This window comes from Trachinotus anak, unplaced genomic scaffold (assembly GCF_046630095.1).
Source record: "Trachinotus anak isolate AG129_WGS33_773 ecotype Australia unplaced genomic scaffold, CSIRO_AGI_Tana_v1 ptg000015l, whole genome shotgun sequence".
In the NCBI taxonomy this organism is placed as follows: Eukaryota; Metazoa; Chordata; class Actinopteri; order Carangiformes; family Carangidae; genus Trachinotus; species Trachinotus anak.
The window spans coordinates 11737298-11751139 of record NW_027273866.1 but is presented as its reverse complement, the minus strand read 5'-3'; the positions used below and the strand labels follow the sequence as shown (position 1 = coordinate 11751139).

Sequence of the window (13842 nt, the reverse complement as noted above, 5' to 3'; positions counted from 1 at the left end):
AGTGCCCCAAAAAAAGGCAAAGAAGACACATTAAAATTAATGGCATTTGAAATATTTTTTCGGCCCCAAGGACACACACAATGGGTTTTGTTTTGAAACACTAAATATAAACATAATGTGATTTGCTTACAAAATCTGAGGACAGTGTCAGGTGTTGATGAACCATTTTAAATGGACCTTTTGAATCCTAGTACTGTCTAAAATTACAGCGCTCATAATGCTTCACTAATACAAACAGCTGGTATAATGTGGTGGTGGAATCAGTTGCTGTGTCCCAGTGGCATACTACATGTTATTGCTTATTTGCAATCAGCCTGGAAGAAATCAATGTACTTTTCCTTGTACCAACAGGAAAGGAGCGATTTTAATTGCCAGTGGACATAAATCACTTGATTCTGAAAGCTACTGCCAGTTGAACTTCACACAAACAAAGCAAAACATTTTTCCAAAGAAAGGATTACTCAGTTTTTGTTTTCCAAGCTCCCCAAGAAGATTTTTTCCAGCTGTGGGTTTTTGTGCATTGCATTGTTGGACAACAGTGTCTGAGCAGCGGCACACTCAAAAATCTGGCGTTTTTTCACATTTCTCTTGTGAACACAGAACATTCACAAAACCTACTTATGATGTGCACTGTGGAACTGAGACAGAGCTGTAGAGTTAGCTGTGAGCCCCACTGTTTTTGTAAATTCTGCACCATTGGAAAGCCAGGCTGCATCAGTGACACCTGAATCACTGCTGATCCTGAAGTCGTCGTCAAAATTTGATGATCGTGATGCAGACGTTAGTTTTTTTTTTTTTTTTTTTCTTTTTAATGATCGCTTCACAGATGTTTATGTGCAACTGACACTGTCACGGTATGAGTGTTTCTGATTCCACCAGCATGATGTTTGTATGTTGAGGTACGACTCAGTCACTGTTTGATGCTAAGAGAAAAGATAAAATACAGAAATTACCCATTGAAAGACATGAAGAGCATCAGCGTTGGTGTTTTGCTGCAGATTGAGTGTGTTTGCCATCTGCTGCTCCGTACCCGTGGTGATTTTATGGCTGTCAGTTACCTCAGCCTCTAGCTCGATGCTGTTGCAGTGCAAACGTCCCTGTGAGAAGAGCGACAAGTGTTGGGGCAGGTGCTTGACCAACTGATGATAGAAGACCATGCCAATAACGGTACATTCAGCTGTCTGCAGGGGAATGTTGAGTATTTTAGCTCTAAGCCTGGAGACAGCTGTGGCACTCCTTGCACAAAAGCAGATGCAACTCAGTCGTTGAAAAGTGTTCACAATGTTTTATTCACAGAGTTGAATCCTAGTTTATCTGACTTTTTCTTCCTCTTTTCTTCCTCCCAGGGTGAATACATGTCCCAACAACTGCTCAGGCCGTGGCGAGTGTCGTGTGGGGACCTCCAATGGCTCAGTGTACTGTGAGTGTGAGGACAACTGGAAGGGAGAAGCCTGTGACGTCCCCTACTGCCTGGCCAACTGCAGCTACCCTGAGCGAGGTCACTGCCAGGACAAGATGTGCGTCTGTAATACCGGATGGCAAGGTGGGCTGGCACTGCAACAGCGTCGCTTCGGCTGCCACCGATGTGATCTCATTGTCTCATACACCATGCTGGTTTCAATAACCACACTGTCATCAAGTTGGCCTCAGCAGGCCCACACATGCCAAACCCTGCTCGGTGACTAAAATAAGCTTTCTACTGGGTCTACGCTCTGTGAGCAGAATGAAGAGTGGCTCTGCTCCCAGGGGTGTGTAATCATAAATATGGCTGCCAAGATTCACTTTTACCAGCCAAAATGATTAATACAGGATATCTGTGGAAATCTATTCTGCCTCCTTCCTATTCTCAATCTGTTTTGTGGAGCAAGAAACTGTAGATTAGATGCAACAACTCTGCTCAGGTTTTTGTGCATGTTTGATACAGAGCTGTTGGATCACAGTCAGAGTATAAAGTGATTAGAGCAGAGAGGAACTAGAGGAGTAGAGACCATATAATTCGCTTGGTTCCGGACCACTGAATTGTCGCCCACATCTTCGACTTTTGCACCAATTCATATAGAAAGAATGAACTGAAAAGAAATGTCAATTAAGTGTGATTATCCGGCTGATTTATAACTTAAGTAGTCAAATAATCTGATTAAATTCCGCAGGTACAACCTCCTAAGAATGGCTAACAGTGCTGAGAGACACAGCTCATGTATATGTAGGTAAAAACATATAATTGAGAGAAAGAAATTATATGTTTAGTTTTAGGATTATTTCTCTTGGCCTCCCTCTGGCTGATGACCCTACCCTACTGCTCAGTAGTGAGGGAGAGTTTCCAGACACGGCTTGAGGCAAGTTCCAAAAAATAAACGAGTTTTATGGTGTTATCTATTTAACAAGTCATAATTTATTTAATAGGGATTATGCAATTTAACATAGTTCCAATACAAAGCTGATGTGTGAGAGTTTATAGCTATTGCTGTTTTCAACCCTCAATAAAAAAAGGGGCCATTTAATCTCACCCTTCTCATCATGGGTATCCTACTCTGACCCTGTTATTTCATTTTATCTGAGTAATTTTATTCAGGTTGTTTTCGTGTTGTCCAACGGAAGCAGTTGGAGGTTTAGTGAAGAGTGTCACTGACTTCATCCGTCCACATTCTGCCTGTTTATCTGGTGATTCAACCCAGTGCCTCTTCACTTTTAAGCCTCCACCACTATCACTGAAGCTCCCGCTGCCCCCACAGCATCCACCTGCTCTCACCTGTTACACTTCAGCTGAACTTTTTGCAGGATCAGCTTCCTCGTCACTTTGGTTGAGTCATGATTATTGAGTCTTTGTATTTGGCGATGACCTGACACTGCTGTGTTCTTTCTGAATCAGACCATATGTGCGTTCTGACCACTCTGTTAGTTCTTAAACGGCTCCACTGCGCTGCGACCCACACAAGCAAAGACAACGGCTTAATTTAACTGCTGTTATATCAGCAGCTCAGTGTGCTCACAATCTAATTACTAAAGCTGAGGGAGTTGGGGAAGCAGACTGGTGTTTTTTTTTTTTTTTTTTTTTTTTTTTTTAGCCTTTATTACCCTGTCATGGTGTTTTAGTCGAGGAATAGCACACTTGATGTACTCTGTGCTGCCATCGTCCAAATGAACTCATTTTCTGCACCAACCAGTGCTAAAGCAGAGACAGATGTCTGCTCGATCAAATCAGCCTTGTGTTAAGTCTCTCCTTCACACGTGCGTAGCCCAGCCTTCTACAGATGGCATCTTTTAAAGGAGGCTAAGGCTGCCTCTGCTTTATTCATGGAAATGCCACCAAGGTGCAAAGGTGATCTTTGTTTGTTAGGGATACTGGAGTCAGATTGAAGGAAATTAGCCACCAGGGAATTTTCTCAGCCACTGGCCGAAACAAAAAGCAGAATGAGTGAGGTGACCTTGATTGTTGCAGTGAATCACAACACTTCCTTTCTCGTCACGTGTCCGCTTCTGCATTGTTTTGATAATAATCAATAGGGAACTCCCCCAGTGGTTAGCATCCTGTTTCAGCTGTACGATGGAGTGATAGCTCAAATTGGTTTTATCTGTGTCTGTAATCAGGTAGGATGGACAGACATTAGATTAATAAGATCAACAAACTGCCCTCAAAACTGCATGATTCAAAATATTGACAGGACAAGGCCACTCTTTCTATTCCTGGCATGGCTGCTGTTTGCCAGAAAACTTTTCCCCTCATTCAGGAGTGATTCCGGTTTATGGTGCTGTTATTGTTCTAGTCCAGTAACAGGGGAAGGCAGCTTCGGCCAGAGCCATCAGTGAGCCATTCCACTCAAATCAGGGAGCCTGTAATAGTTACTGTTTCCTGAGAGAATGTTAAAAAAAAGATTAAATCTCGTCAAACATCAAATAAAGCTTTTATGATTCATCTGCTTATCTCTTAACATGTATTTCGAAAGCTTTAGGATCTACTTTCTAAATCACACCACACCTCCATCATCAGTCTCCAAATTCTTCTTTAACCTCTCTGCCCTTTTCTTTCACAGCTTGCTCTCATAATTTCAGAAATTACATCAATATTGGATCATGTTTTTTCTTCAGCCCCAGTTTTCTGCTCTCTCTGCCTGGCTGCAGGATATGAAAATAAACTACTGAAGCCTATGAAAGTTTAATCCTCCACTAATGCAGGAACTTTTTCACAAGCTAGAAAGTTATGATGCTGATTCATTTTGTTGGTATTTTGTCTTGCTTAAGGCAACCTGGTGTTATGATCCCCTGAAAGGTTGGGGCTTGTTTATCCTGTTTATCATAAGTGCAAAAAAAATTTATTAACTGAGCCTCCTGAATCATTTAGCCCCCTGTGGAGCCTTGAGTCTGTGCTTTCCGTCCCTCCTCAGGTCCAGACTGCTCCGTCTCAGTGCCTGCCAATTCCTCCTTCTGGAGCCGGGAGGAGTACACCGAGCCCGGGCTGGCCAGGGCCTCCCACAAGGCTGTGGTGGACCAGGGCATCATGTGGATCATCGGAGGCTATGTCTTCAACGCCTCCGACTATCACATGGTCAAAGCGTAAGTGCTCTCCCCCTGTGAACTTCTACCGTAGGATTTTAGACATTTGGATGCTGCTCTCCTCCAAAAGAGCTGCTTGACATGGGTCCTGCTGTTGCTATGCGACTGTAGGGAACAGGCTGTAGGGAACAGACATTTAAATATTTTTAACTTACATGCTTGTTATACCAACTGCTAAAGTAATACTTAGCTGTTAGTGTCGTCATGAAGAATCCACAGGACTTCCTGTCTGATGGAAATCAACAAGACGCTCAGTACAGACAGCTCTGTGCTGGGCTCAGAGTGAAGGATGTAATTAAAACCATAAAATTACAGGATAGGCTGGTGCTCCTCACTCTGAACTCCACCCAGGAAGATCACACTTATTCCTCTTGGCTCATGTTTTGGTTTCATAGTTTGCTGGAAGCCCAAGGTCTTTTTTATTTCTGCCCAACCTCTATCATGTGAGACTGTAAAGGAGCTTTCTGACAACTTTACACAGCTTCTTGTATTTGTTACCTGGATTAGACAATAGAATAAATCTTTTTAGCTCATTCCAAATATAGTTGCAGTGTTACAGGTTTGTCAAGAAGAATACTTTCCTGCATTATGACTAAGCTGAACACAAGACACACAATCAGAGCTTATGAGAAGTGTCATTTCCTGTGTCTTTCTTATAGATAATAGGCAGGTAGGTTTAGCAGGGTTCAAATGTTAGAGGTCATTCGACTCTGGATCCTTGATTGAGGCCCACATTGTTTACTGATATGGTTTTAGTTTTATGTGCACACAGTCTTTGTTGTGTGGCACTTTGAGTCTGGGCATGGAAGCGTTTTTGAATGATCAGAGGCAGTTAGCAGTTTGTCAGCAAGATAAGTGTGACCCATAAAAAACATTAAAATTGTATCAGCCCACATGTGCAGCTTAGAAATGAAAGGAGTAAAAGAAATGGTTCAACATTTTTGAAAATGCACCAGGTAAATATGTAGATTGGTAACCGGTCTGTCTGTTATGTATGAAGCTACAGCCAGAAGCCACATAGCTTAGTTTAAAATTAAGGCTGTGTCAGAGGGTAACAAATTTTGCCTACTCGCACGTCACAGTTTAATCTGTACATAAACCAGCTTTTACAGAGGATATGTTCTGGATTACTACAGCCAGGCTCAGTGATTACCTGGAGTCTTGTCATCACTGTGAGGTTGCCAGGGCACCAGCATCTCACCCTGTTTCCAGTCTTTATGCTTAGCTTCATATTGGTGTTTTTCCAAAACTCTTATTCCACAGACAAGGATTATAAAGGTGTTACCTGCTGCACAGCTTCCTTAGTGCTGTTTAATAACCAATATAGTATCTGCATCTTAAAGTTTAATTTCACTTCCTCCTATCTCGTCCTATCTTCTCTCTCTGGTTTGATCTGTGTACACACATTTAGACTCGGAGCACTCTAATCTATTTTCCAAGTCAAATTTTATGCCTCATCACAGTGTACAAGGAGTTGCCGGGTTCTCTGAAGCTGCTATGCTGCAGTGCTCACCAGGCCTTTTTATCCTCTCTGTTTCTGAAGGTATAACCTCAGCAGCAAGAGATGGCGGACCCTCGACCCCTCTGTCAACACCGTCACTCCACGATATGGCCACTCGCTGGCTCTTCATGAGGTGAGTGGAAGGAGGGAGACATTTGCTGTATGTTGACACAACACAATATGACTCATATTCCCTCTTATCATAGTGCATTTTACATGCATCTGTTGTTCCTGCCAGCTCAGCCTTACTGTGCTATGAACATGACTTCAAAAGAGGATGAGAAAAGAACAGATGACAGCTAAATTAAATGGAGGCTCTAGCAGAAACATTACAAACTCCCCATCCTTTTATTTATGCTTCCAGTAGTGTCTGTTTGTTGTCTGCCATATATAAATCTCTGGGTTTTGATATGCTGCAGTGAAGGGGTGAAGCAGTTTCGTCTCAGCCAGAAAGACTGTTGGAGCCAATGATGAAATAATAAATTAGACAGAGGAGGATTCAGAGCAAGATGCAGTCTGTCTGCTCTGTGGTTTGAGAGAACCCAGTTTGAGCTGCAGTGTTTGTAATGCACAAATTGCATCATGGTGTATGAATGTGTCTTCAAGTCAATGTGGGCTTGCAAGACAAATGTGAAATCACATCAGTGCTGATACAGAACAGATAGAACTGATGTAAGTTTCACAACCACGGATAATGTATCGGTTCAGGCTCTGGAGAACACATACCCTCACTGATTCATACAGAGATGAAGCTGCTGTGATAAATCTGTCTCACCTTGAAATGAACAATTGAAGTATTTGTGAAAATTTCTTGTCTTCTGTGACATTCATCGGTCCAGAAAACACTGTTTTCCTTGAGCTGAGATGATATGAGAAATTTAGGCTCACAAAGTCAACTGCTGTTACTGCTTGTAAAAACAACACAAGCAGCCAGCCCCAAGCAGCTTCTCTGTTCAGCACTATCTGAGTAAATTTTACACATTTATCTTAATATCAAGAGACTCTCCTCTGTCTGACCTTCAGCTTTTTCTGAGGGGAAATAGTTGTATAAGAAACAAGGTCCAGAGAATAATAATAAACTATTATTATTATTATTCAAAACTCATGGACAGCTGGAAGGTTACTGATATGATTTTAGTATTTTTTGGAGACTTTATAGAGGGTTTTTTTTTTGTTTGTTTTGTTTTTGTTGGTTTACTTATAATTATTAGTTTTCATTAGAATGAGAGTTCATGATTACTGCAGAGTAACTGTGTCAGGCTCGGTTCAGTCATAATGAAGCACAGAGTGCACCGCAGTTCAGGACTGACCACCTACATACTAATACTGTGGATGTTTAAACACTTTCCATATAAAAGTCTGATTCCATCCTTTTCTCCTGTGGATTTATTACATAAACTTATCAGAGGATTTATTTCAGATTTTAATGGATATTAAACACAGACGGAAAGGAAAAAGAAACCAAATACTTGCACACAAAAAGAATTGTGTGTATACAGTGGGGCCCAAATGGCTGAGACCACTTTGCTCATTCTCTTGATTCTTTCTATAATTTTATGTGTTAAGTTGTCAGCAGATGTGAAAAATGGCCCCCCTTCCTTAAAATGGCAGATGACTCTTATATGTGCCTAAAGCATTTTACTTTAGACACAAAGCATTTATTTAGACACTTTTCATGCTGTAAACATCACTTGCTGTATTTATTTAATTTTGGGATCCCTGTATATTCATGACCTAACTCTGCTCCACTGTTTCTACCAGGGAAAGATCTTCATGTACGGAGGAAAGATCGACTCCTCAGGAAACGTGTCCAGCCAGCTGTGGGTTTTCCACATCCAGAACCAGACCTGGGTCCTCCTGAGCCCCCGGGCCAAGGAGCAGTATGCCGTGGTGGGACACTCGGCCCACATCGTGCCTCCCGTCCAGGAGGGGGCCAATCCTGTGATGCTGGTTCTGTTTGGACACTGTCCTCTGTATGGTTACATCAGCCAGGTCCAGGAGTACAATATTGGTAAGTTACCCATTGACTTGGTGTGTGGTTGATGCTCGTACCTGTTGTGTGTCTTTGACTTGAACTAATAACCTCGGCCCTGGGTGTGAGTCCCTAATACATCAGTTCACAACAACAGGAAATGAACACTGGCCACCAAAATGAAGCTAACAAGTTTTAGACTCAGATGGTGTCATCTAATCCACTGGCCTCATTGGCAGGAAACCAAACTTCATTAAGTAGTCTCATTGTCTTCTAAAAGCCAATCTGTCTGAGAAAATGAGTTGAATTAACCTGCAACTGTGGCTTATGGACAAGAGTGCATCTCCTATTTGCTCACAAATGAAAGTGATTTAGTTATTTTCATTACCTGAATGGTGACCAATTAAATCCGATAGCTGCCTGATGCTCTTTTCGTAGTTGTAATGCATTTTAGGAGCAATAATACAAAGATTTATATTGGCTTATTTCTCTGTCACTAATAAAACACTGTGTAAACTGAGTTAAGCTCCATAGTAATAACCTCCACTACATCCCCACTGGGACCAAAGCCTCAGTCCTCCACAACTATTTCATTATATTGAGGTGCCTTGAAGCTAATTTTCTGTTGCTTAATGAAATGTGTTTTGTGACCCTCCAGCCAAGAACACGTGGAGCTTGGTGTCTACTGACGGTGCCCTGGTGCAGGGCGGCTACGGCCACAGCAGCATTTTCGACCCGGGCACCAGAGCCATCTACATCCACGGAGGCTACAAGGCCTTCAGTGCCAACAAGTACGGCTTGGCTGGAGACCTGTACAAGTTGGACGTGGACAAGAGAAAATGGTGAGGTTTTCTGTTTGTTGACTGTAATGTAAAGTAGCTCTGATACTTGTTACAAAAACAACAGTGTAAATTCACAGAGCTGTCTGTTGTGGAAGTTTTCTGTTTACCCATCAGACTTTGCTTTTTTCTTATGAAACTATTCCCACCTCCGCAGGCCTCTAAAAATGATTGAGAGAAAACTCCTGGCTTGAACTGCTTACAGCTCATAGACACGCAGCCTGTGGCAAGGCAGATCAGTTCTTAAAAAGTTAAATAAAAATAAAAAATAAAAATAAGACATTAAACCACATTTTACACTGCAGTAACACAAACAATAAATACAATACAACATTTTGACAGTTGAAATATGTGGCAGAAGTAATAAGTAAATTAGACAGTTAATGATCTTAACTGAGTAATGATTTTAAAATAGGGAAAAATGCTTGCAAATGCATTGATTCAGTGATCTGTATGTTTAGTAGTAAGTATTTAAACTTGAACACGAGGTGTGATTTAGTGTTTTGCACTTCAAATATCAATTTGTGCTTAAAGGCTAGAATTGTGCATTTGCACTTTGACTCAGTTTTCAAAGCAATTTCAATGTGAAAAAATCTTACATGCACTAATGCAAAGTGATGGTAAAATATTGTAAAAGACTATTCACAGCCACCAGTTAATCAACACTACATGGAAATGTGCAAATGTAAGGGAAAAATCAGCTGTTAACAAATTGACTAATTACTGTCTCTTGGTTAGATAAACAGTTCTCACAGTAGCATGCAGAGGTTGTCACAACAGATGAAACTGTTCCTTAAGCAGCCACAGTGCTGGTGTGAAAGCCACAGCTGTATAACATCCAACTGTGTAACAACCAGCACTGTGTGTTTGTTTGTGCAGGACCATTCTGAGAGACAGCGGCTTCTTCCGTTACCTCCACACGGCGGTGATAGTGAGCGGGACGATGCTGGTGTTTGGAGGAAACACACACAATGACACATCGATGAGCCACGGCGCCAAGTGCTTCTCCTCTGACTTCCTTGCCTACAGTCTTGGTCAGTAACACACACACACACACACACACACACACACACACACACACACACACACACACACACACACACACACACACACATCAGCAGCCCCTGCAGCCTGCTTCCCAGCCTCACTTCTGCTGAGCATGCATCATCTCTCTTTCTTCCTGCACTGTGCTGCTTTGCATTCAAACGGTCTCACAGACTCACACATGGGAGCCGCTCAGTACAGCTGCAGTGTTCGGTTGTTAGACACTGAGCAGCTCCACTGGAGCAACAGAAGGTCAAATGTCACAACTCGATGTTCATAAGCAGTTAACCACCACAGCCCCGTGTCATACAAAAGACTCATAGTAATATGGTGTTTAGCTTTCCAGCAGTGTGGTGGTTTTGCCTGCTCACACACTCAGTGAATATTTGTAATATCTGCATGCAGAGTAAGTTTAGACATTGTGTATGATATGCATATATAATGTGTATGTTTTCTTGCATAGAGGAGTGTATTTCCTGTTGGAGGTGACTTGTGTTGGTGTTTCATGGCTTCTGTTTATGTGCATATTAATCCTATTCTCTGCTGGGATCCCTGGTAACCCCTGTGGTCTGTACATTTCACCTGGTCTACCCAGCGCCTTTGAGATGCACTGAAATGCCAAGTGTGAGTCAGACCTCATCACCCAGCATCAGTGTTGGATCTCGCTAATGCTCATGTGGCTTAATGGGCACAAATTCCTGCAGCCAGAATCTGAAAGAGTCTGAAACCAGGAGACCTGAGGCTGTTATAGCTACACACTAATGTTTGACTTTGGAATGAGATTAAAGACCCAATCCAATGATTATCAAGTTTTAACCTTCTTAACATACATTTTTTTATAATAGAAGACATATCATGAGTGAAATAATCAGTGAATACCATGACTGAGTGTTTCCACCTTGAACTGCAGTGAACCAATGACAGTCACATAAAAACAAATTCAGACAGCCAGGGATTCATACATCATATAACCTAAGGAACCAATCCTGTCAATTTGTGGGGATGGGGGGCAGGGATTAATAAACCTAAAACCTTGTTAGCACAGCCACTAACACCTTTTTTTTCTTAACTTTTTAGCCATGTAAAGAAAATATTTATCATAGCAGAGGTTATGGAGAACATGATCACATATGTAAAATGAATGGGTCTCCACACACCTTAATATCTACTAATCTGTTTGATCTACAGTCATAACCTGAAAATCCTGAGTCCTCACACCAACAGAGGCCAATCAGAAAAATCTTTTAAACTGCTAACTCTCCCACTGCTGTGAGCAAGTAACAGGGTGAAATACATCCATGCATCTTTTGCTAGTCTGCCTGACTTCTGTGTTTTAGTCACATTGGTACCGAGAAAGAGAGTCCGGTCTTTAAGGGGAAAATTGGCAGATGAGATCCAGAAAAAAACATCCCCTGGAGCTGCCATTCACGCTCGACTCCAAGAGGATTTGTGTGTGAAGGTAAATACGAAGCGATCAGGGCTTAGTAAACTAAGCACTTGACTACTCAATGTATGATTCACACTTGGTGGCTTTGGGGATGTAATCCTAAATTTATTCTAGGGTTTATTCTTTTTATTGCTGAGGGGCCCTTAATTAAGACATTTAACCTCCGGTTTGTGTGACACAGCTGCTGAACAGCAGAGAGAGCGGTGCATTTGTATCTTTATGAAGATGAAGCAGAGAAGAGTGATGATAGACATGTTTTCTGTCTTTATTGGTTCAGTATAAAGATCATAAGTTGATTGTTGTTGATTGTAGTGCACCTTTTTTTTTCATTGTAATTATAATCCCATTTAAAGTTCTCTGATATGTTCTAGGAGAAGTTAGCACCGCTTTGTCATTAACCATCCTGGCATCCTCATTTTGTTAGCTGCCAACAAACATTGTTGTAAATGGAGTCGGCAGAGTTTCCGCAGTGCTGTCATAAGCTGCTCATTAATGGGAGGCTTCATTCTGTGTGGATGGGAGGGAGAATTCCCTGCAGGCCACTCGATGGCCCCAGGACATTCTGTTTTTCTGTGTCATTACGAAGATGATTGACAGGTAGAGAAATTACAATCTCAGGGGCACAAGCGGTCCCCTCCCCTCCCTGTTCAAACCAGCTTTTGTTCATAACGATTGCATGTTGGGCCTGAAACACAAGAAATGTGCCTTTTTTCCGAGTGGTGTGAAGGTGAAGGCTGCAGCAGCACACATAGAGGAATCACATTAATTAAACTCTTGGCAAGGTGTCATATTTCTACATTTACGTTACCACGTCCTCACTTGATTGGCACAATGAGACTAACTCATCTCACACTGGTCACTGCAGGAAACAAATTGTTTTCATAATTTCCCCGGAGAATTTGCATTTGAGTCAAACTTAAAAACTTCCAAGTATTTCTTTCCCCCTCTCTCTCAGTTCTGACCTCTCTCTCCTCCCTGCCACTCCTTGTCCTCTCTATGATTTTGTAATTGGACAGAAAAGACTAGCCAACTATTTTTCCTCGGCCCCAACCCTCCACCAGCCAGCTGCAGTGTTGCTGTCAGCAGCAGCGGCAGCTCTGTAATTGTCTGGTAATTACGGTTGAGATGGGCCGCGCGTCGAGGACTAATTGCCCCTCCTTAACAAGCTGAACTCAATTAGAGCGTGGAATTTAAGGGCTGTCCACCGTCCTGACATTGGTAGATGGTGGTGTAATAAATCGTCACTCTGAAGGGGCGATGTGCCACACCACCTGCAATACCATCTTGTGACACCAGAGAGCACTGTCTACCTGTGAATATGGAGCCCTCACACATGTCACAGCCTCCTCTGGGAAACCATGATGACTTGCACTGCATTGTACTAACTGAAGGTGATGTACCGCAGTCACTTCTGTGTTCCTGCAGCTTTGACTTTCAGGCTCACACACCAGCTCTTCCTGTTGTTTGTTTTGTTTGCACAGACACATGATAGGTGTACAGTGTCACATACCGCAGGAGCTTCATTTAAAAGCAAAACCTAAACCTCATTTGTTTACCAAGGAAACAGTGGTGTGGTGATTTAGAGGTCCAGACGTCTCAACGTCTCGGCTAAAACAGAGGTAAATTTAGTTTTGTAGCATCCAGGCACGGACTGTAAATCTGTCGTTTCTACAGTATTTCTGTAAAGGAATGTCAACATACAGCTTGGTACTTCATCACACTGAAATATAGCCATTGAAATACTATTAAAACAACTGTTATATGCAACCTAGATGTCTAAACCAGTGGTTGAACCCCCAGGGTGATTAATGGAATAAGTGAGCAAAATATATGGTTACTTTTTTGGGCTTTTTCTTGTGAACTATTGGATACTCTCACTTCTTTGGGGCCTTTAAAAATAAAAATGGTTGAAAATGTAGATCAGGGGTCATAAGTAGACCTGGCTGTAGTATAAGGGATCAAAAGCCTCAAATGTCAGGTAGCAAATGCAACTTTTAAATTAAATTTAGCCTCATTTTACCTGCAAATCACCAAGTTATTGTTCACTAGGTACCTACCTAATCATATAAGTCCTGTTAAACCCATCATCATCAGCATGGAGGCGAAGACAGGCCCTAACCAGGCTGTTAGTTTATCACAGGGTCAAAGCAACATCATGAATGCTCCCATGGATGTGAAGCGTTTCTTTTTCACTTCATTTTTGTTTCTTAAATCAGCTGATATCTCTCTTCAAATAAGATAAAAAGTGCCAAAACAGTCCAAAAAAAAAGAAATGGTAATGGTTCAAACCCACAGTTCTCGCTGTCGTCTAGCAGTGTTTACCACTTAACCACTGCTCTCAATTATTGTGTATCTAATGAGTTCTCACATGTCAGAGACACACACACCTGACTGCATTATCTTGCCATGATTGCAGCTCCTGCAGCAGTCAGGCCCTCACTGCCTCGGTCGTGGACATGTTCCCGACTGACTTGTTGATTGACACCAG

General features: G+C 42.0%; 1 protein-coding gene across 3 annotated transcripts in view; it reads left to right on the top strand.

Annotated features, from left to right (window-relative positions):
- Positions 1–13842, top strand: part of atrn (attractin) — a 125912-nt gene that overhangs the window by 19417 nt on the left and 92653 nt on the right. For all 3 annotated transcript variants that reach the window (XM_071498090.1, XM_071498089.1, XM_071498092.1), the window contains exons 5-10: positions 1347–1543; positions 4383–4551; positions 6095–6185; positions 7814–8063; positions 8683–8866; positions 9743–9897. In XM_071498090.1, the coding sequence (XP_071354191.1) occupies positions 1347–1543; positions 4383–4551; positions 6095–6185; positions 7814–8063; positions 8683–8866; positions 9743–9897 (1046 nt within the window). The remainder of the gene's footprint in view (positions 1–1346; positions 1544–4382; positions 4552–6094; positions 6186–7813; positions 8064–8682; positions 8867–9742; positions 9898–13842) is intronic.